Source organism: Bombyx mori, chromosome 25 (assembly GCF_030269925.1).
Source record: "Bombyx mori chromosome 25, ASM3026992v2".
NCBI lineage: Eukaryota > Metazoa > Arthropoda > Insecta > Lepidoptera > Bombycidae > Bombyx > Bombyx mori.
Genome location: NC_085131.1, coordinates 2,782,113 through 2,806,319, shown reverse-complemented (window position 1 = coordinate 2,806,319; position 24,207 = coordinate 2,782,113). Strand labels below are relative to the sequence as shown.

The 24,207-nt window shown below is 39.4% G+C and overlaps 1 protein-coding gene across 1 annotated transcript; it reads right to left on the bottom strand.

Annotated features, from left to right (window-relative positions):
* Nucleotides 1–1,870: 1,870 nt before the first annotated feature.
* Nucleotides 1,871–23,899, bottom strand: LOC119630562 (zinc carboxypeptidase A 1). Its single transcript, XM_062676048.1, has 13 exons — nt 23,589–23,899; nt 18,940–19,103; nt 17,342–17,568; nt 15,050–15,134; nt 14,060–14,262; nt 13,017–13,101; nt 11,594–11,787; nt 9,246–9,406; nt 8,639–9,026; nt 8,260–8,344; nt 5,991–6,193; nt 3,129–3,213; nt 1,871–2,186 (listed from the first exon to the last, which is right to left on the bottom strand). Exons 1-13 carry the CDS (start codon nt 23,864–23,866, stop codon nt 1,912–1,914), a joined length of 2,433 nt encoding a protein of 810 aa, XP_062532032.1. The 5' UTR covers nt 23,867–23,899; the 3' UTR covers nt 1,871–1,911.
* Between the last annotated feature and the right edge of the window lie 308 nt (nt 23,900–24,207).

Below are 24,207 nucleotides of genomic sequence, written 5' to 3'. Positions count from 1 at the left end.
GGTAGAATTTATGAATTTTAAATAAATCTTATTGATCATTATTTGTGATTGCCGTAGACGGATAAGTTTTTATCTCACATATTATTAAGTAATCAGGATGAATTTCAATATTGTTCTTAAAGCATAATAATAATAATGTACTGTGTCAATATAAATTGAAAATTGAGAATGGGTAGAATTGATGAATTTTAAATAAAACTTATTGATCATTATTTGTGATTGCCGTAGACGGATCAGTTTTCATCTCACTTATTATTAAGTAATCAGGATGAATTTCAATATTGTTCTTAAAGCATAATAATAATAATAATGTACTGTGTCAATATAAATTGAAAATTGAGAATGGGTAGAATTGATGAATTTTAAATAAATCTGATTGATCGATAGACGGATTAATTAATAATATTATCTATATTGATAATTGAGGCTTAATAGATAATTGATATACGGATAAGTTTTCATTTCACTTATTATTAAGTAATCAAAATATCGAAGACCGTGAACATAATGAGAATTCCATCAATCTTAAGACAAGACATCGAAAATTAATGTACAGTGTACCGTATGTATAGTTTACCCTATGTATAGTGTGTGTTTGAACTCGAACGAATGAATGTTTCTCTGATCCCACGCAATTTAATTAAAATCTTCAACCCGAGTAAAAACAGAATTTAGCCGAATCACCGCCGAAGCACCGCCGCACGGCATTTTAATCGCCGAAGCGCCGCCGCACTATGACTGTGACGATTTGATTTTTTTTATGGTCGCCGAAGCACCGCCGCACTATAGCCGCGACTGCTTACGTAAAAGTGGGTTCGCTGCTCAACCGCCGAAACACCGCTGCACGGCATTTTAATCGCCGAAGCACCGCCGCACCATAGCCGCGACTGTTTAATAAGAGTGGGTTCGCTGCACTACCGCCGCACCACCGCTGCACTACAGCAGTGACATATCATTCTCATATACATACATATGTGTGTGTGTGTGAATGTAAACGTTTTTTACGTCCAGTGTTTATTAAATGTATAAACGTAAAAAATTCAAAATGTTCGGCTATGCTTCGGCTATGCTTCGGCTGTGGTGCGGCGGTGCTGGGAGATTTCTTTCGAAGCGTGCGGCGGAATTTTCCGCCAAATGGCGGTGGTGCGGCGGTGGTTCAGCGTTGTGGTGCGGACACCGTGCAGCGGTGGTTCGTCGATAGACTTGAAATATTTTTTTTTATCAAAAAATTATAATTCATTTTTACTCGGGAAACTCTTGTCGAAATTAACTATTTCCAAAAGCCCGTCTGCCCCCTTAAATTACATGACGTACATTTTAGACAATGTCAGACAAACAAGGCGATCAAACAAAGATCGCATTAGAACGAGGAGGTCCCATAATATTGAGAAATGTCTCATGTTGTATAACACCGACCATCCGCTGTCCGCCCTCTCATATAACGTAATGGCCGCCGGCTAAATCTTCACATAGTGTTATACGGCAGTCTCAGTCAATAGAAGCTCTCACATTTTAAGCCGCAGTAGTATTATATTTGTTCCTTTTCGTATAAAAGCATAATGAATAATTTATAGTATATTTTAATAGCACTTTTGTATTAATATGAAAAGTAATTCTATAAAGTAATACTCGGATTGGTCGTGGGACTGCAATGTTTAATATATGAATATGAAATAAAAAAAAAAAGGTAATTCATTAAAAATAACGTTACTCGAATAACGGTAATATATTAGCATAAAAATATAAATCAATTATTAGCATTTAACAATTTTTTTAGATATTCCATTCGATGTGACAAACACATTTTTAAGGCTAACTTTTTACTGAGCCAAGATATCTGAAGGAATAATAAATAAATAAAAAACAACAAAACAAATAAATAGTCATTTATTTCGACGCTAAAAACTTAAATCAAAATTTGTATACCCATAGCAATTTGGCCAATGCTACGATCATCACCCAAAGTAGCGGAGACAGTATTCTTCCGCTGTTGTTTAAGTACCCAAATCTTCTGCCCTGATGGATTAATTCCAGTACAGAATCCATTGTTTCTTGACTATTGGGCAGAATCTGCTCTGGTGGCAGCAGGAAACCGTATTGGCCTCTATCGCGAGACTCGTAACAGTACACGAGTGGAACGTTTAAGTCCTCTTTAACCCAATCAATGCTACCTCCAGTAGCGAGGTCTGGAAAATAAAAATAAAATGATCCTGTATCAAATATAGGACATAAGGTAGTTACCAGACGTGTTAAAGCAACCAAATGCTTGAGCGAAACAGATGCGCGTATAAACTTACGGCCCGAGTTTTAAGTGGTCATTGGGGCCCATTAAGACGAATACACACGAATGCCGTTATTCACCTTGAGACATGAGGTCAAGGTTCTACTCTTCAAACTCGAAGCTGAAACAGCTAAAAGTTACCTTAAAAAATACCAATCACGTCGTAAATGAATAGCTTCCTAAAATATATCGATAAAATAAGACCTATTAAGAATCTGTTAATTTTCGTAGTAACTGGTATATGTATAAACGTATTACCATCCTGCCTAATCCAGCTTAAAGGGTACAGCTGCTCTCAAAGCAGAAATATGAGACTAAATAGAAAATGTGGGATATGAATTCGTTTGGTTAACTATAACAATAAAATATATATTTGTAACTAACAAAAATCTTTTTTAATGTGCCCTAAGTAAGTCATTGCGGATCCGCCCGATCCATTAACGGTGCTTTTACGTAACACAAGCACCGGTCACCGTCCTCATCGAACCCGTCGCTTGCGACGAAGGGCTCGACGAGTGCATTAACCCATAGAAACAGCCCACTGAGTTCCTCGCCGGATCTTCTCAGTGGGTCGCGTTTCCGTTCCGGGGGTAGATTTTGCGAAGCATTGCTTTTGCTAGGGCCAGTGTTAGCAACACTCCCGGTTTGAACCCCGTGAGCTCACCTAGACGTAAAGGAGAACCGAAATATCCTCTCAAGGCTATTAGTATAGGTTGGAAAAACTTTTGATGAAAAGTTTTTACCAATGAAGAACCGAACAGTTGTCTGAAAACATTTAGGCATCACCCATCCCAAACGATTTTTTTTTCGCGTTTCTTAAATTTTTAATAGATCGAGTTTTACTCACAGATCGCCTCAGCTATATTCCCGGTCCTGTAGAGAGTTCCAAATCTGACAGACAAAGCTCCCATGGCGCGTCTTCCGATGTTTATCTGCAATAAATAATGAAAATTTTAAAATATTTGACGTCCGTCAGACTGGAATCTTTCTTATGGTGACGGGAATTTGTACATTTGGTATTGTAATCGAAATAGGTATATTAATTAAAAAGATCGAATAATGTGGTATTTTTCTTTCACCAGTAAAGCTATACTGGTGCTGTTTTATGCATGGGCGAACGGGGTCATCCATTGATGGAAGAAGCCTATCTTATGGTAGATACGATAAAATTTTGATGCGTCTGCAACCTAATTTGTTCGTCATTTGACAAAACTGCTATTAGGATTCTGAGACATGAATCAATTTTACTAAATACAAATATACCGCCATCAAAATTTAAGCATAAAATATTCAATGATATTTACACTTCGCTCTGATCTCATCATAGGTAGTTAGGTGCTAGTTAGCTTAGGTACTTGTTAAAAAATAGGGTACAATATTGTCATGTTCATGAAATTAATTTGTGGACACAGTTGCCAACTATCGCTAAAATGCTTTCTATATGAGACTGGTGCGAACTATGTCCTCAGTTTTATGGAAACCATATCACTACTTACTTAACAAGGGTACCAATTTATCGAATGAGAAACGTTTTCGATTTTCATTCGATTTATTAGTCGTCGTGGCCTAAAGGATAAGACGTCCGGTGCATTCGTGTTGAAGCGATGCACCGGTGTTCGAATCCCGCAGGCGGGTACCAATTTTTCTAATGAAATATGTACTCAACAAATGTTTACGATTGACTTCCACGGTGAAGGAATAACATCGTGTAATAAAAATCAAACCCGCAAAATTATAATTTGCGTAATTACTGGTGGTAGGACCTCTTGTGAGTCCGCGCGGATAGGTACCACCGCCCTGCTTATTTCTGCCGTGAAGCAGTAATGCGTTTCGGTTTGAAGGGTGGGGTAGCCGTTGTAACTATACTGAGACTTTAGAACTTGTATCTCAAGGTGGGTGGCGCGTCTACGTTGTAGATGTGTATGGGCTCCAGTAACCACTTAACATCAGGTGGGCTGTGAGCTCGTCAAAAAAAAAAAAAAAAAATGTTCACGAATTACTTCCACGGTAAAAGAATAACATTGTGTAATCAAAATGAAACTAGTAAAAAAATTTCATAATTAGGTACTGCCTGTAGGACGTCTGGTGAACCCAGAAGAGTAGGTACCACTACCCTGACCATTTATGTCGCATTAAGTTAAGTGTTTACCGGAACATATAGACACTACAACGTAAATGCCGCCACCCACCTCGAGACATGAGTTCAATTGTCTCAGTTTTTACAGTACAGCACAACGAAACGCATTATTACTTCACGGCAGAAAACGGCAGAGTGGTGGTACCTACCCATGAGGACTCACAAGATAAGCTATCACCAGTGCCGGATAATTGTCTATAACTCTAAATGTCTACGTAAAATTTGTGACATGTGATCGATAATCCTTCAAAAATCGTAGGCACCATGAATTAATCTTATCTCGTGTTCAATTAATATTTTATCTAACTAAATTATATTTTATTGTTAAACGCTGTCTGGTATTTTATCTAAAGGAAATGGAATTTATTTATCCGCTATTATGTACTTTACACATAAATAATGGTATTTTGTTATCGCATACCTATACGTTTTTTGTAAATATATATATATTTTTTTTTATTGAAGAGTATTAAGCTTAGGAAAGTACCACCTTACTGTACTACTGTATTCTATTTACTTCTATATCATTGATTATAGCTTGCAAGGCGTTTAAATATCTTCATTTTTGACTAGCTGACCCGGCAGACTTCGTAGTGCCTCAATCTTTAAATAAAAGACCTAAACTTTTGTATAAAATAAACTTAAAACAAACAAAAGCAATTTTCGTATTTATTTACCTTTTAAACCTTCCGTGGACTTCTACAAATAATTCAAGACCAAAATTAGCCAAATCTGTCCAGCCGTTCTCGAGTTTTAGCGAGACTAACGAACAGCAATTATTTTTTATATAAATAGATTACCAATCCGCGAGTAGCCGGAAGCCTTACGCTACGAGGGATTAAGTAGGGTAAAAATTAAGATTCATTCGTCGTTTATTGTAAGGGACAATATTTACCTTGATATCCACAATTTAATTTTAAAAACAAAAAAAACATACAAAATTCCAAATGCTAATATTTAACAAATATATTTTATAAGGTTAGTGACAAAATGTTAGGGTAATATGAATCAGTTTTGCTGTATCGCTAATATTGCCGATGTATGTAAGTTATAATAACTACTCCAAAAATGTATCACAGGCCTGTGTGGACATGTACTTATAAAACCTCAACTAGTAACCCTGCTGGTGCACTTTGAAGCATATGTCATTACTACCCTCGCAATTGCGAAAATCAAATTCACATCTTTTTTGTTCAGCTCTATTTATTTGTAGAGCACGAATATAAGATTATTGAAACAGAGCATATTTAAATCATTATCTATTATCTATATATAAAAAAATGAATTGCTGTTCGTTAGTCTAGCTAAAACTCGAGAGCGGCTGGACCGATTTGGCTAATTTTGGTCTTGAATTATTTGTGGAAGTCCATAGAAGGTTTAAAAGGTGAAAAAATATGAAAATTATCGGAATTTTGTTGTGTCCTTTGATGTGTCCTCGGTCGGACGGATTCTTTTTGGTTTTTTTTTTAAGTTTATTTTATACAAAAGTTTAGGTCTTTTATATTTTATCGATTGAGGCACTACGAAGTCTGCCGGGTCAGTTAGTAATGTATAATTAAAAGTACTACTTACTGCGTCGTGGTAATTGGCGTAAGGAGCTGTTGAGTTGCCGAACGGAATCAGAAGAAGTTCTCCAAACGAATGGAAAGAGAGATACATATCGATTCTGTCTCCAAGGCTCCTCAAATACGTCGATAATGATCTGCTCTCGGGTTCAGAAAACGGTCCTGGACCGGCGTAGGTGTCAGTAGCTGGATTGGTGCTGGCTCCACTGACTGTTATTTATGTAGATATTAATTGAAAGCGATTCAAACTTTCAAAACATTTAGCAGCCATTTTATTTTCGAATAATCATTTAAATAATATAAAATATAAATCGAATAATCATTTTTTACTGGTGGTAGGACCTCTTGTGAGTCCGCGCGGGTGGGTACCACCACTCTGCTTATTTCTGCCGTGAAGCAGTAATGCGTTTCGGTTTGAAGGGTGGGGCAGCCGTTGTAACTATACTTGAGATCTTAGAACTTATATCTCAAGGTGGGTGGCGCATTTACGTTGTGAATGTCTATGGGCTTTTTTTTTTTTTTTTTTTTTTTTTCGGGCCGTGGGCCGAACCTCCTACGAGGTCCCCGCGCCTAGGGGGCGCGCGGGGTATGTGAGACTCAACGATCTGCAGGTGTTGAGAGCAGATCGCGGGCCCAAGGATTTTAGGGCCCACCCACTAAACGACTCCCCTGCACTCTTACACCCGACGTCCGATCTCCGTCCGGGGTCAGAACCCGTTCAGAGTAGGGGGGTTCCCGCGGTCAACACTACAACCAGACACGCGGCGCCACCCCGAGGACGCCCGACTGACGGGTCGTCGAGGCGATAGTCGACGACCAACGACGTCAGTCTCCGCGGTACGGCGGCCCTACCAGGCCGCCCGGGCGGTGCCGCTGGTGTTCCGGGATACCCCGCTGGGCCAGAACCAGCCTGCCGGGTCGGAACGCGATACACCGCCGACCGGGTTGCTCTTCAACAGTATGTTCGGCGACGACAGCGACGACGAAAATGCGGACCGCATCGCAGTCCGCAGCCGCCGACGCGCCGTCCCGTCCTCCTGGTGCCAGCGCGCTAGAGTGACGGTAGCGTGCGGCGCAGCCTCAACCCCCTTAGGTCGCCCCGTGACCATCACCGGGAGGAGACTGCCTCCTCATAGGGGCTGGAGCTGGACAAACGCCCTCCTCCGGCCCCCGGCCCGACGGCGGCGGCACGGCGCCGAGAGGGAAGAAGAGCTCTCCCTCTCCCGTTCCGCCGCCTCCTTCTGCGAGATGGTGGACTCGCAGAAGTCGAGCATCGCCTGCCAGGACTCGTCGCTGCCGAGCATCGTAGCCACGACGGTCGGAAGCGACAAGTCCGGTCCTATTTTTGCAACGAGGACGCGGCGCTGCTCCGCAAAAGCGGGGCAGTACGCGAGCGTGTGCTCCGCCGTGTCCTCGTTGCAGCCACTGCAGTGGTGGCACTTCGGAGTCGGCTCCCTCCGGGCGACGAGGTGCAGGTAGCGACCGAAACAGCCGTGTCCCGTGAGCACCTGCGTCGCTCGGAAGGTGAGACGTCCTCGGTCGCGAAACCTTAGAACTTATATCTCAAGGTGGGTGGCGCATTAACGTTGTATATGTCTATGGGCTCCAGTAACCACTTAACACCAGCTGGGCTGTGAACTCGTCCACCCATATAAGCAATTAAAAAAAATTTTGAAATGCTTTTTCTGTCTTAATTTCACTTATAATTATAACCTGTTCAAAGAGATTTCAGCGCGCCTCATCGACGCCTCAGGGGATCCAACGGCTGGCGCGCATTTTGGACAAAAGTTGAGCATGGCCATTTAACGGGGAAATGCCGCCAGCCTCTTGAGCACCCTACCCTATGAGCGCAGCGATTTGGGGTCGATTTTTTACATTATCGAGTTTTATTTTGAATTTGGTATAAGTATATATTTGAAGTAGTTTATTTAGTAGTTTTAAACTATTCTGATAATTGAAATAAAATATTCTAGATTAAAAAAAAAGTTATACCTCAACTTGTTTAAATAATTAAATACTACCAATACTATTCGATGCGTCATTAATCAGCACAACTCAGTTAACTGCTAGTCTAATGCGACTCAGATTTAGAAATCTTTCTAGATTAACATTGACATATATGCTGAAAAGATCGCAGTAATTGCTTAGTATCTGATGGCTTTTGAGATCGTTTGCTTGGCCATTCCAAAAACCATAATTATTCTCTATAATTATTATCTAGTCTATATTAAAGTCTTGTAAACGTCCAATATAAGTTGGCAGTTCAATAAACTTACCGAGCCAATTGCTGTTCCAATTTCTGTTCAAATCGACACCGAAGAAGTTGCCGATAGGACGCCTGTTCTTACGCCACATACGGAACTAAAAGAATAGAAATCTATAGATGCTATTTTTGTGTACCTTAGTTTTATTGGTTGAACAATACAAATTTATAGATTTACTTAAAGTCCTCATTTTTATGTCAATTATCAGTCCCCTCATTATCTCGATAGTGAATTCTTGCATAGTAGTTATATTTTAATCATTTTATTCATGAAACTTTCGTGAATTTTTCATGCGTACTGTCATTCACTTATTATTCTTTCATAAAATTTGTATTCATTTAAACTTAAAAGTCGTCACGTCTAATTAAATATGTTAGAAACAATTACTTACATTAGTATGACTCCATACATAGCCATCAGGATTGGTCACTGGAAAGATATACCAGTCAAAATCACGAGCAGCTGCTCTCGTCTCTGGATTAGTACTGGTAAGTAGCTCATTAGCAATGAAGCAGACGGTAGCTGGCGATATCCATTCTCTGGCATGTAGGCCCCCTTCCAAGAATATAATCTTTCTACCGCTGCCGTGAGATATTCTGAAACCTTCGATTTCTCGACCCTCGTAACTGACGCCTCCAACTAATTTCGTCACTTCCGAATAAGTTCGGACTAAATCATTGATCCAGGCATTGATTCCTTCTAAATTGTAGTAAGTATCAAATTGCATGCTCGGTGTGCGTCCTCTTGTGTAAGGGCTAACTGTCTCTTTATCAATAGCTCTGGAAAACCGAATTTATTGTATTTTAACCAGTAATCTTTCGCTTTCTCGCCTTTATTTACATTTTACGTCAATAAGAATACCTTGCTACCTTGTAAATCTCAGGCCTAATATTTCCAAGGGTTGTTTTTTTACTGTCATCAGTAGTAGATCTATGCTTGTCTACTATACAATCATCGAACCATCAAAAATTGCTAATTAGAAACATATGCATACTTACTCTTGAATATTAGACATAACAATCTCATAGTTAATTCCATTGCTCTTTAGAAAATTATCCAAATCAATTTTGTTCTCAGGTTTGCTCATGATATTCACGAATTCGGCTTTGATACCAGGACTTGACCAGAAATCGAATCTTAAATCGTTATCCTGAAGGTTCTGTAGTATTTCGATCTGTCGTTCATTTTCTGGTAGAACTTTGAATAAAGTATAGTTAAATAAATAAATAAAATAAAAAGCCTTTTATTTCTTGCATTTAAAAAAAGTTACATTACAAAAATTATAAAAAAAATTGTTGATAATACATTAATAATAATCGATATTAATTATGATGAATTCTTAATAAATTGTGTATAATATTAGTCGGATCAACATAAAATATGTAAAAAAGGTTATATTAATTTAGCATGCAGGCATGCAAGAACCCCTCTTATGTGAGGGTGAAGGCCTCCTCCAGACTTTTCCATTTGTCTTTATTTTTGGCAATTGTCTTCCAGTTTTTACCAGCGATTTTTATTATATCGTTGTCCCAACGCGTTACCGGTCTTCCTTTCCTTCTAATACCTGCAGGCCCCCGCCATAGCGTGAGTCTACAGGTCCAGCGGTCGTCGCTCATCCTGGCTACATGGCCTGCCCAGCGCCACTTTAACTTTTGTGAGAAATCTAGTGCATCTATAACTTTAGTCTTTTCCCGTATGACATTATGTGGGATTTTTTGTATTTTTCTCACATTCGTAATGCTTCTCTCCATACTTCGTTGACAAGACCTGATTTTGTTCTTTACGTATAGTTAAAGTATAGTTAAAGTAAACTAAAGTATAGTACTAAAGTATAGTTATCGAATCTAAACTTTTCAATCAAAACGACTGGGGCGAGTAAAAGAAAACTCAAATTAAATAAAAAACGCATTTTTTTAACACTAGCTAGTATATTACGTTGACGATAAGTTTCACACAACTAAAATCCAAAACAGTATCAACATTTATGTTGAAAATTTGATGGATCTATAGTGAATTATAATGATACTTAAACGTGGGTAAAAAAAACAATGATAACAATTTTAAATAATCTTATCGATAAAACGGATAAAAACAACCGCTTTGATACTTGTTCGTTTATACTTTTAATTTATTTACCTATAAGGGACATGCTCTGAGGTATTGTTCGAGATGATAACAGCATCTCGTTTTTACCATCGCACCGCCCGCCACCGGAGTAGAGTTCATCCATACTACCTGGAGCCACTGCGGTCATCCACAGTGCGTTTCCAGAGATCTTTTTTGCCACGTACCATCCGGCTATGGAATGAGCTTCCCCTCCACGGTGTTTCCCGAGCGCTATGACATGTCCTTCTTCAAACGAGGCTTGTGGAGAGTATTAAGCGGTAGGCAGAGGCTTGGCTCTGCCCCTGGCATTGCTGAAGTCCATGGGCGACGGTAACCACTCACCATCAGGTGGGCCGTATGCCCGTCTGCCTGCAAAGGCAATAAAAAAAAAAATTTTTGATACATCATTATTTATTAAAATATTATGTAGTAGAAGTAAAATAAGTAAACAGTGCTAAAAAGTTCACGAAATGCTTTTAATTTGTATGAAATTAGGATTGTAAAAATTATTTTGCTTGTGCATTTTTGCTACGTTCTACGAATCTAATCTTTCTGTCGAAAAATATGCAGTTTCCGCTCTTAGCGAATTACATGAATTATTATTTAATTTTTAATTAACTCGTTTCGACCAAGAATAATGCACTTTAGTGTAATGTTTCGAAACTTGTTGGAACAGACGTGATTATTATTAAAATACACATAACCTTCCTATTAGTGGAAGAATTCACAACAATGCACTTTTATGCCTAGTATCCTATCCACACTATTCATATTATTGTATTATATTGTGTTCAATTAAAAAAATATGTTGTTATTTTGTATGTTTATTTTTTTGGAAATACATAGAATACATATATGAATAATGTAGATGGTTGACTAGGTATAGAAGTTTATATACTCGTAGAAGTGAATATAAATAATCGGAATAGATTTTTCAAAAATAAAATAGTACAGATGTCATGTCTACTAAAGACAAAACGCACTGAATGTTACAAATTAATTGAAATACAATAATGATTTATCTTGATTACAAATAATCACACCTAAACTAGCACTTTCCAAATTATATGCACGTAGAGAAGCCATCGAAATCAGAAAGTAGTTATAAAATATCAGACGAGGGAATCAGACTCGTAACTTTTGTGAATTTTGATTGCTAGGTTAATAAACATCACACAACAGATTTAACAACGAAAAGCAGTAGTGGAGTCAAAAATGAAAATTTTAGTCCGTTTCCGCTGTTCATGTACCCGAATCTCTTGGCTTGGTGGATGAGGTCGATTATAGAGTCCATTGTCTCTTCGCTGGTGGGCAAGATCTGATCAGGAGGCAGGAGATGACCGAAAGTTCCCCTGTCACGGAGCTCGTATATGTAGACCAAGGGGACGTCAAGGAACTCTTTGACCCAATCTGCGCTGCTTCCTGTTGCATGGTCTGATAAACGAAGAGTTACTATTATAATAATACTAGCTTTTGCCCGCGACTTCGTCCGCGTGGAATAGTTAGTTTGGTATAACGCTAAATTTTACCCGCGACTTCATTTACGGTGAAGTAAGTGTATGTTTGAATAATAGAATGTTAAGGAGCTATTTAAGTGGTCTTAGCGTGATGTTATAAAGAGCATATAGCCTTCCTCAATAAATGAGCTATCTGACACTGAAATAATTTTTCAAATCGGACCAGTAGTTCCTGAGATTAGCGCGTTCAAAAAAACAAACTCTTCAGCTTTATAATATTAGTATAGATTATGTTATTCCTGATAAAAAAAATTGAGAGCCGTAATAATTCAAGATAGCTAGTTGTTGTTTTGTATCGGGTAATTATTACGATCTCGATTATTATATATATCATTAAAATATTGAATGCTAATTCAACAATTCGTAATGGCTTCCAATATGCCAGTATTCTAGATATGCTGATTGAAACGATGAGGCTTGAAAAGTTCACATTTTAATAATAACTAGAGGTCCCGCAGTAGTCGAAATTCGACTATAATTAATTGGAATTGTAAGTTTGTACACTATTATGATTGTATTTTATACTTCTATAATCACAAATTTTGCCAATAATACACTATAAAAAAATATTAATAAAGACAAACAATATTTAATCTATTCTCAATTTGACCACAGAGCCACAGACGTCAAGAACAAAAGTTTGACAATAGATAGTATGCATGCGTGTGTGCGTCAAATACATGGTGTGTAGTGTGTGTAATGTTTTCTTTATCGATTTAATGTATCTTTTATGCATTATTTTAAAAAAATATTAGCATTGTGCACTTCTTCTCTATATTCTCTATAAGTGAGGAAAATTTCATACTCCTCCGTCCGCGCAATTTTCGTAAAAAGGGATACAAAATTTTAGCTTCACGTATTAATATATAGATAATAACTCAGAACAAATCACACACGGTCATCTGGTCCCGATTTAGGATTCACTGTGTTATGGGTACCGACCAGACGCGATAAACATATTTACATACGTTTAAATATAAACATATATCAGCAACTGATCAGTTTAATGAAAACTAATTTTACGGCTTAGGCTCGCGTTTTTATTTTCATTATAGTATATCCAACTATAGTTTTCCGTGACCACAAAAGTATTTTTAATTTCGTCCACGACCCGCGAATTTCTAGATTGTATTATTAATTACTCACATATGGCTTCAGCTACATTTCCTGTTGTATATTCTGTACCGTATCTCACTGATAAAGCTCCCATCGCACGCCTTCCAATATTCACCTGCATAAAAGAAATAAACTTCAATAATATATTTATAAAGGAAAAAAAAAGTTGCTATTCGATGGCTCCAAGCTAAGATTTCTCCTGTGTAATGTACACAGTCTTTTGTGTAATGTCGAACACTCATACAAGACAAGGATCAGTTAAATCCACACCCTGAATATGAAAATTTTATCACACTGATGCTGAGTCAGACCAAGGAATAATCGAGGACGTCTTGGTATAACTATGTAGTAAATTCAGGCATTCAAACACTTAATAATTTCATACTCAGTATAAATTGACAAAATTATAACGGATTATTATTATAAGATTTTACCATCCAATCAGTTATAATCCATCGTTTTTCTTTTCATTCGTTTCGTTCATTTTACTATTTATTAACTGAGATAGGCTGACCAACTTGTGGCCAACTTAGAGTTAAATGGTTGCCATAATCGCTAAGTAACGTCTATATTATTCGAGATGATACCGGCATCTCGTTTTTACCACCGCACCGCCCGCCACCGGAATAGAGTTCATCCATACTACCTGGAGCCACTGCGGTCATCCACAGTGCGCTTCCAGAGATCTTTTTTGCCACACACCATCCGGCTATGGAATGAGCTCCCCTCCACGGTGTTTCCCGAGCGCTATGACATGTCCTTCTTCAAACGAGGCTTATGGAGAGTATTAAGCGGTAGGCAGCGGCTTGGCTCTGCCCCTGGCATTGCTGAAGTCCATGAGCGACGGTAACCACTCACCATCAGGTGGGCCGTATGCTCGTCTGCCTACAAGGGCAACAAAAAAAACAAAAAAAAAATTTAGGAGAACAAGAATCGGTACATCCAATATACTAGAATTCGAACTCCATGAGTTTAAGTTTAAGGCAGGTGGAGTAATTTCTGTTCTTAATAACTACATAGGTCATAATCTCAACTATTTATCTAGTGAAAAAACTAAGCTTCTAAGCACTTACCACATCATAATAATTTGCCAAAGGCTGAGTTGTGTTACCAAAAGGTACCAATAAGAGCTGGCCAGAGGAATGCATAGACAGGTATATATCAATTTTATTTCCGATAGCCGTTATGTATGTGGAAAGAGTGCGGGTCTCGGGTTCCGAGAATGGTCCAAGACCAGCGTAGTTATTTGAAGACGGGTTAGTACTGGAGCCTTTAACTGAAATAGGGAAAAATAGGGATAAATTATTAAAGTAACAGAAAATCATACAAAAAAAGTTAGAAAAACACTGTGCTACTAATCGATCTTAAGTTCCGGCTGGCAGTTCAATTCCTATGCTACTGCTCCAACCTCGTGGCTTGATGGGTTTCGGTGGACATTCAAGATCAGGTTCATTATTTTTTTTTGCTTATATGGGTGGACGAGCTCACAGCCTACCTGGTGTTAAGCGGTTACTGGAGCCCATAGACATCTATGACGTAAATGTGCCACCCATCTTGAGATATAAATTCTAAGGTCTCAGTATAGTTACAACGGCTGCCCCACCCTTCAAACCGAAACGCATTACTGCTTCACGGCAGGTCTAGCCTAGATGAATTTGGATCTTGAGCTCGTCTACTTCTCCACGTAAAGCTCTGAGTATATTTAAATAAGATATCAAGACACTTTTTATTGCAAGTATCACTTAGATGTGCCTTGAATATGACTGATTTGTATGACTAGCGTTAACTACGTCGCGTACCATGGAAGACTCGCTTAAATGATCACAATTTTATATTGTACATTGTGTTCTTTAAGCATGGTTGAGTCGTCACCCCATTCCAGGCTGATTGACAGCGTGGGATATACACCAAAATATATGGCCCAAAGCTTTGTTCGTTTGTCATATTATTTCATCAATAATTTTTATTTTATGAATAAAGTTTTGTCTATTGACCTAATATAAAAACTATGCCCTATTCCTTACTCAATCAATCAATAAAAGAATATTAAGTTAATCACATACCCAACCAGTTACTGTTCCAGTTTCTATTTAAGTCAATACCGAATTCTGTACCGACTGGCTTTCTGTTTTTGCGCCACAGCCGAAACTAAAAAAAATACAAAAAATTATAAATTAGTTATTTGATAAAGATACTCCAAAATTACATTTAAAAAAAAATTTCAATTACAATTTCATTACATTACATACATTTCAAAAAAAACTCTTCAACATCCTGCGATTTGCTACGCTGAGTGATTAAAATTATACATTGCAGAACCATGTTAGGTTGTAGATAAAAGGTAAAAGGTAGGTATTTCTAACATTATTAGTAACAAAAAGGTAGAAATATAATAAATTATACTATACTAGCTGACCCGGCAAACGTTGTTGCCTTAAATAAGATTGCTAGGGAAATTCTACTGTAGAAAAAAAAACCTCATTTAATCACATAATACTTCATTATAAACAAAAAAAAATATCCAAAAAATTAAAATTAAAAATAAATGTTTGGGGTGGACGGACAACCCTTTTCACTTAGATATGAAAAATAGATAGTAGCCGATTCTCAGACCTACTGAACATACTATTGATACACAAATAAAACCAAAAAAACATGGCTGAATAATGTATAGTATTGTATAGCTCTCAAATATAATAATATTAAGTGTATAATTTATGATGTATAGTGAGTAAGTAAGACAGGGACTTTTTGGCGGGAACGCGAGAAGTGAAGTTGTGTGATGTGTTTTATTTTGTCTATTTAGTGTTTCTTCGGGTTTAAATGTGTAATAATGGTGGTTTATTAACTGTTTAATATCTGTGAAAGTGCACAAATGTGGGAAAATGAAACAAAGCCGCTGGACGTAACTTCTCGGGATCCTCCAAAAAGTCCCCTCAAAAAAACTAAATGACCACCATTTTCTGAGATTATATTTCATCTCATTTCATTTCATTTAATTTCATCCTAGTTGATTAATGTCTCAAATTAATCATCTTCATATCATTTCACTTCATAATATCATTTTTCATAAAAATATGAATATAAATTAAAATAAGACATGACTTAAAGGTCTCAGTTACCAGGTCATAAAATCCCATAAAAAAAAAGTAAGACAGGAGACCGGCTTTGTCCTCATCCCTACTACGTGATGTTTGCTGGATGAGTAGTGGCATCAGACGGGGATAGCTGATCGATTGATAGTTGATCAGTAGTCAACCGGCGAGGGCGGGAGATCAAATTCAATTTAAAAAAAATCATAATTAAAGGAACTTGAAATTATAAACTCTGAATAAGAATTTGTCGTACTACAATTATAATATTTGATTGCCATCTTGCAACCTTATTGCGGATCTGTGCATAGAATAAAAAAAATATTAATCGGGATGGAAAAATAGGGGTTGATCGTATAAGAGTGAAAATTGAGAGTAATATGATTTTTTTATTTTAAGTCATGACAAAACAAAATAAAAAACTTGCCAAAAAAATTAAAGTTTATAATTAACAAATAAAAAATAGGGGTTGATCGTAGAGGGGTGAAAATTTCAGAGTAATATGAATTTTTTTATTCTACGTCATGACAAAATAAAAACAAAATTCTCGCAAAAAAATTTAAAGTTTTTAATTAGCAAATCAAAAATAAGGGTTGATCGTAGAGGGGTGAAAATTTAGGGTTGTATGTATTTTTGTATGCTGTATCATAAAAAAATAAAAACAAAATTTTTTGTCTAAAAAATAACAAATAAAATTTAGGGGTGGACCACCCTTAACATTTAGGGGGATGAAAAATAGATAGTAGCCGATTCTCAACCCTGACCGATATGCACGCTAAGATTCACTAAAATCGGTCGAGCCGTTTCGGAGGAGTATGGCAACGAAAACTGTGACACGAGAATTTTATATATTAGATTATAATTTAGTTTAAGCATATGGTTATTGAATTTTAAATGAAATATGTATATCAATTCCATTCTAATTAGTTGAAGATTTAAAAAAAATGTTGTCTTGCGTTTCAAGTTCTCAATTCAACCGCATGGTTTTTTTGGGAATCAGAAACTAAAACCATATGCTGTAGATGACAGGTGAAAATGGACTGAAGGAAAAATAAATGATAAAGATTATGACTTGTACTAAGCATTGAAAAAAATATTAGATAGAAAAACTATTGTAGAGATAGAAAACATACACTGCCAATCGAAATCATTCCTTTAATGTGGTTTTAAAAATCATTCATATAAAATACATAAAATAACAAATTACCACATATTTCTTATACAAGTAATATTATATAAACACTTATTTCCATATACACTTACATCAGTGTGTGTCCAAACATACCCATCTGGGTTCGTCACAGGGAATATATACCAGTCGAAATCTCTTGCTGCTGCTCTTGTCTCTGGATCGTTACTAGTAAGCAACTGGGCGGTGATATAGCATACTGTAGCTGGAGTGATCCATTCTCTAGCATGAATACCGCTTTCGATAAACACTATCCTTCTACCGGGCCCATGGGATATTTTCAATCCCTTAATTTCTCGACCTGAGTTTAATTTGATTTTATTTACATAGTCTAGTAAGAGACTTTTTTATTTATTTATTTCTTGCTTGGATGGGTGGACAGCCCACCTAGTGTTAAGTGGTTACTGGAGCCCATAGACATCTACAACGCAAATGCGCCACTCACCTTGAGATATAAGTTCTAAGGTCTCAAGTATAGTTACAAACCGAAACGCATTACTACTTATGGCAGAAATAGGCAAGGTGGTGGTACATACCCACGCGGACTCACAAGAGGTCCTACCACCAGTAAGTATAGTTATAGTAAGTATAGTAATAGTATAGCTATAGTGATGGGTAAAGTGAATGGAAGACGATCCAGAGGTTGGAGCCAAAAAAGATGGAGTAACTAAGTGTCCGAGCATCTGGTCACGAGACTGAGTCACGCACTTCACTGTACCACTGACCAACATAATTGGCTACAAATTAAAAAAAAGTCACAGGCGGGTGCATCACGATGCTCAGCAATGAGCGATCGACTGAAGAAGCAGAAGTTTAGTAAGATAGAAAATAGGGAAGACTTTAAAAAAGATTATTTAAAATTAGCTGCAAAAACTATAAGTAAGTAATAAATATAATTTAGAGAGATTTTTTCAGGAAACTATTTAATTATGTTACAAATATTTCTACACCCAAATATCAATGTCTCATTATTATTATTATAAAGTCGTCGTGACCTAAAGGATAAGACGTCCGATGCATTCGTGTCTGGCGATGCACCGGTGTTCGAATCCTTCAGGCGGGTACCAATTTTTCTAATGAAATACGTACTTAACAAATGTTCACGATTGACTTCCACAGTGAAGGAATTACATCGTGTAATAAAAATCAAACCCATAAAATTATAATTAGCGTAATTACTGGTGGTAGGATCTCTTGTGAGTCTGCACGAGTAGGTACCACCGTCCTGCCTATTTCTGCCGTGAAGCAGTATGTGTTTCGGTTTGAAGGGTGGGGCAGCCGTTGTAACTATACTAAGACCTTAGAACTTATGTCTCAAGGCGGGTGGCGCATTTACGTTGGGCTCCAGTAACCACTTAACACCAGGTGGGCTGTGAGCTCGTCCAGCCATCTAAGCAATAAAAAAATAAATAAAATTTAAAATGCTTTGTCTGTCTTAATAATGAGACTATCACCATAGTATATTGTAGCCTCTAAAGCCATTATGTGTAGGCTGCATCATGGACACGATCATCATTAGGTTGATACAATTAAGATTTCCATTTCGCGATAGGATTAGTTCATTGATCGAATTCGGACGGTTCTATTCACGTATTAAATCTGTGACTTAGAGAAGTAGCTTTTTAGGAGCAGAACTGAGTTGCTAAGTCATCTATTTATGCAAAAAAAATACCTTCATATGAAGTACCAGCGACTTCTGTTGTGACAATATCTGGATATGTTTTTGCTAAATCATCTATCCAGGCGTATATTTCTTCCAGTTCATAATACGCATCCCATTGCATACTTCGGACATTATTGCGTGTATACTTTTTAACTGTCTGTCGGTCAATAGCTCTGAAATTTTCAACATGTTCGGTGCGGGAAATAATTTTGTACTTGAATGGCTAATAGGACATGCTGATACTGCCGTTTGCAACATAGTCGTTGGGTTTGTTAGGTGGATACAAAACGGACCGATTGTTCAAAATAATTATTTTTGTAACTTGTACATTATGTAACAAATATTGAAATTCTATATAGCACGATGCAGGTTTGAGACTTATTCCATTCACAGATTTTATCCAATAAAACTTAGTACATGGTTTTACTTACAACAACTAAAAACTGAAAAATAATAAGATAATTTAAATAATAAGACTAAGTAAAATTTTAAATTGCCAAAAAGAAAAACATACAAAACAACTATTTTTTTGCGATAAATATTTGTAATCGGTAATATATGTATTAAACTAATCATAGAATTTTATTACGGAATCGTAAATAAAGGGAAGGCGAAATAAAATATAATTTGAAATAAAAAAAGAACTGTATTGTCATATGCTAACGGTAGCACGTCATTACGGATCCTCCTGATCCATTAACGATGCTTTTAGGCATCACAAGCACCAGTCACCGTCCTCGTCGAACCCGTCGCTTGCGACGAAGGGCTCGACGAGCGAATTAACCCTCAGACACAGCCCACTGAGTTTCTCGCCGGATCTTCTCAGTGGGTCGCGTTTCCGATCCGGTGGTAGATTCTGCGTAGCACTGCTCTTGCTATGGTCAGTGTTAGCAACTCTCCGGTTTGAGCCCCGTGAGCTCACCTACAAACGTTAGAGCGAAGCTGAATTAGCCTCTCAAGGCTATCAGCATAGGTAGAAAAAAAAAACATATGCTTACGGAAAGCCATGGCTTTATCATCGCCAAGGTCCATAAGCGCCATTCAAACCATTTTTTTATTTTTTTATTTTTTTTATGATTGAAAGTTTACTGGTGGCCCGAAGGCCTTTCCAGTTTCACCAGGACAGGTGGGCGAGCAAAGGCTCAGCCAAGAGGGGTGGGATTTGCTAACAACTGCCCGAGCGCCTCCGAAGGAGACCTAACAACTCAAGAGCAATTGTTTCGCGAATGAATCTACTACCGGATCGGAATCGCGACCCGCTGAGAAGATCCGGCGAGAAACTCAGCGGGCTGATGCATGGGTTAGGTTGCACGTCGACCTCTTTGTCGAGTTCGACGAGTACGGTTACCGGGGTCCCTAAGCCTGCCCCTAGTATTAGAGCTGAAGGCATCTAATGCAACGGTTATTGGATCTGATGGATCCGTAAGGACGTGTCTAGGGCGTCGACGGTGACTGGCTCCTGCATGATCAGGATTCGGGGAGTAGTCAGCGGCGGCAACGATAAGGCGATTATCATGACGCATAGCCTTATCGAAGTATCGTTCCGACGCTGACTTCATGTATTTCCGAATTGATTCGAGGCCCAGGTCGTCGTGTAGGTCAACGTTCCTCACGAACCACGGAGCCCCGACAGCTAACCTGCAAAAGCGGGATTGTAGGGATTGGAGGGTGTCTATGTGTGTGCGGGCCGCGTGAGCGAACACCACACTCGCGTAAGTCATGACGGGCCTTATGCAAGTTTTGTAAAGTGTCACCTTGTTCCGAAGGGACATTTTACTCCGCTTACAGATCATGGGGTAGAGTCTACCGAGAATAAACGCGGCACGGTCACGGACTGATTTTATATGCGGGCGGAATGTCATCGATGCATCCAGGGTAACGCCCAGGTACTTGACCTTCCTGGCCCAGGGTATGGGTTGTCTAAAGAGAGTAATCGGGGGTGTGAGATTCCTCCTCCTAATCCGGGAGGAAATCCGTGTGGAGCTTCCCCTCTGAAATAGCACCGCAGTACTTTTCGCTGGGTTGATGTCTATGCGCCATTTTCGGAACCACTGTCCTAGGGCTAGGGCTGCGCTCTGAAGCTTCTTCGCGATTAGGGACTTATTTCTACTAGAATAGTAAACAGTCGTGTCGTCGGCGAATAAAGCTAAATGGGTCGGCGGCGACCGGGGAATATCGTTGACGAATAAGCTAAATAGGAGGGGTGAGAGGACAGAGCCTTGCGGGACTCCAGCTGTGAGAGGTCGTGGGGAGGAGCGGGTTCCCTCGACTCGATATCGAAAAGAGCGGTTCGACAAGAAGTCCCGTATGATGAGCACGAGACTATCCGGCACACCCATGTTGAATAGTTTGAAAATCAAACCGTTGTGCCAGACTTTGTCGAACGCTTTTGCGACGTCGAAGAAGAGAGCTCCCGTGTATAACGGTTTTGGTCGATTAAGCCCCACAAGAATGTGCTCTGTGAGGCGGTGCACCTGTTGAACGCATGAGTGATTTGTACGGAATCCGAATTGTTCATCGATGAGAATGCCCTTGGATGAGACGAAGTCTCTGAGGCGTTTGTAGAGCAGACGCTCATACAGTTTGCCTAGAGACATGAGGAGGCTAATCGGGCGGTAGCTCGTCGGATGATTTTTTGGTTTACCGGGTTTATGTATGCCGATAACGTCCGCTTCTTTCCACACCGCGGGAAAGATACAGTTCGCCATAGCGGCATTGAAAATAGATGCCAACATCACGATGAGTTGGACGGGTAGAAGTTTAATAACGCGGTTGGATATACCGTCGGAACCGGGAGCCTTGCGAGGACGTAGGTCTTTGATCAAGTCTTTAACTTCCATCGGGGTGACGGGTGGTAGCGCATCAGAGGGTGGCAAGGAGGCTCTGCGTTCTACCTCACTGTCTACTAATTCTACATGAACAGGGTCCACGGATTGAGTGCTGGGCGTGCACTGGGTTTGCAATGTATCGGCCAGCAGCTCTGCTTTTTCGTCATCATCGAACGCCGCGAGTCGGCCTGAGGGGCCTACGAGGGGGGGCATAGTTACTACCGTATCCGATTTGAGAGTACGAGCTAAGCGGTAGTAAGACCTTTGGGAGGGCGCGAGTCCTTCTAAGAAATCAGACCATCTGGCATCTCGGACTTCGGCGATGCGAGACTTTACGTCGCGTTGTAGGGCACGCATTCGAATACGATTTTCCGCGGTAGGATACCTGTCGTAGGCGCGTATCGAGGCGTTCTTAGCTCTAAGGAGTTCCCTAATATCGTCGGACAATTTGAAGCGGTGAAGGAAGTCCTCCGCTACAACTTGTTTCGATGACCTATCTAATGTCGAGGTGATGTGTGACGTTAAGATGTCTATGGCTTCAGCGGTATCCTGAGGAGACGGGATAGAGTCCGGGTTAAACGGGAGCGATGGTGGATCAGATTCAGCCAGGCTGATGCCCAGCGTGTGCCAATCCACCACAGTCCTCGTGACGGGAACGGAATCGGGAGCGCGACCGAGCTTCATAACGACGGGACGGTGGTCTGAATCTAACTCTGAAACTACTTCGATCGAGTGTAAGCGCAGAGTTACGTTTTTTAATAACGCTATGTCGAGTATATCCGGGCGATGCGCGATATTTAGCGGGTAGTGAGTCGGGGTTAGCGGAGCGACGATATCGAAGGCGAGATCATCGACTAACGCGTCAAGCCGCCTGCCATTCGGGGTTGTGGTGTGTGAGTTCCACCTGATGTGTTTACAATTTAGGTCGCCCGCCAGAATGACAGAGCTCCCCATACCGAGCAGCGCCTCGATATCACTGCTTAGAACGATCTTATCCGGTGGAAGATAAACGGACGCGATAACGATCGGCGCGTGTCCCGTCAGTGAGATTCGGCACACTGATGCTTCGATATTAGCGAGCGCGGGAGGATCGAGCGGGACGCAATGCAGGGCTCTTCTATAGTAAATGACGGTACCACCACCACGGGCAGAGAGCCTGTCGTTCCTGACCATGTTATAGTTCGCGATTTTAGGGTCACGGCGCGCGGGCTTAAGTAGGGTCTCCTGCACTAAAAAGATATCAATTTGGTGGTCACGCAAAAAGTCAGAAACCTGATCACGTTGATTTGCGAGACCGTAAGCGTTAAAAAATCCTATCGTTACGGATAGGGGCTTTATTCTACTTATATACGCCATTGATTACCGGCGGAGTGAGGGGAGGACGTACGTATTTAATGACGCGTATACGTCGGCGTATTCCTGCACAACGGCGATAAAGTGTTGTGCAGTAGAGGCAGCGCGAATGGCGTCGCCCAAAGCGTTAACGCGCTCAAAGTTGATCGACTGAAAGAAGTCGATCGCTAAAGCGAGATTGTCGGACGCGGTCGGAGGGCAAGTCGCGGCAGAGGGACGAGTCGCGGGGGCGGGACGAATCGCGGAGGAGGGAGTTGTAGCCGTGTTCGTGTACGGCAGCGGTTTTGCCCAGGCCGAGACACTGGGCACCGCCGCCGGAACGAACGCTGGCTTAGCCTGCGACGCAGAGGGTGCCGAGGCTTTGATGTCTGGGCCGGAAGCTCGGAGGCGGTTTTGGCGGGCGACGCGGCGATTTATTTTAGGGCATTCAAACCATACTTTCCTTCGCCTTGTATGGCAATAACATAAGATACTTACTCTTGTATATTCTGTATAGTTGGTATAAATGCCACATTATTCTGAATTAAAATATTTTCAAGGTCTATTTTATCATGTGGTGGAATCAAATATTCAGCAGTAGGAATAGGATCGTCCCAGAAATCGAACCTTCTATCAATTTCGTACAATTCTTGCAAAATCACAAAGTCACTACTATCCTTCGGTAATATTTTGTAAAGAGTATAATTATCGAATTTGAATTTTTCACTTGCCACAAAAGAACCAGCCAGAAATAAAATGAAAAAAATTAAAATCATTTTCGTATACTGTAATTATGCTACAACCATACTAGTTGTAGCTGTTTACTGTATCTAAATAAATAAAGTTGATATTAAAAATTGTGTTAAACCATAAACTAATTGGTGCTGTAAAATAATTTGGTGCAGTAAATGTTTTTTAGGATACCTTTAGGATATAATGGAAATTTACAATCGATTTTATCATTTATCTAATTATCTAATCTTTTATTGAGACTACAACCTCATGTCTCAAGGTAGACAGTGTTGTGATTCCTAAGGGATAACAATGGTATACATATGGCATATATCATCACCGGCCCGTCTTGGCTAAAATTTATTTCTTATAAGTACATTAATTA

Excerpts from the sequence above, each read along its gene's own strand:
- LOC119630562 (XM_062676048.1), bottom strand. The coding sequence starts at position 23,866 with ATGATTTTAATTTTTTTCATTTTATTTCTGGCTGGTTCTTTTGTGGCA. Across the intron at positions 15,135-17,341 it reads ATGTTTGGACACACACTGAT|TTTCGGCTGTGGCGCAAAAA; the intron begins GTAAGTGTATAT and ends TATTTTTTTTAG. Across the intron at positions 2,187-3,128 it reads GAATATAGCTGAGGCGATCT|ACCTCGCTACTGGAGGTAGC; the intron begins GTGAGTAAAACT and ends TTTATTTTCCAG.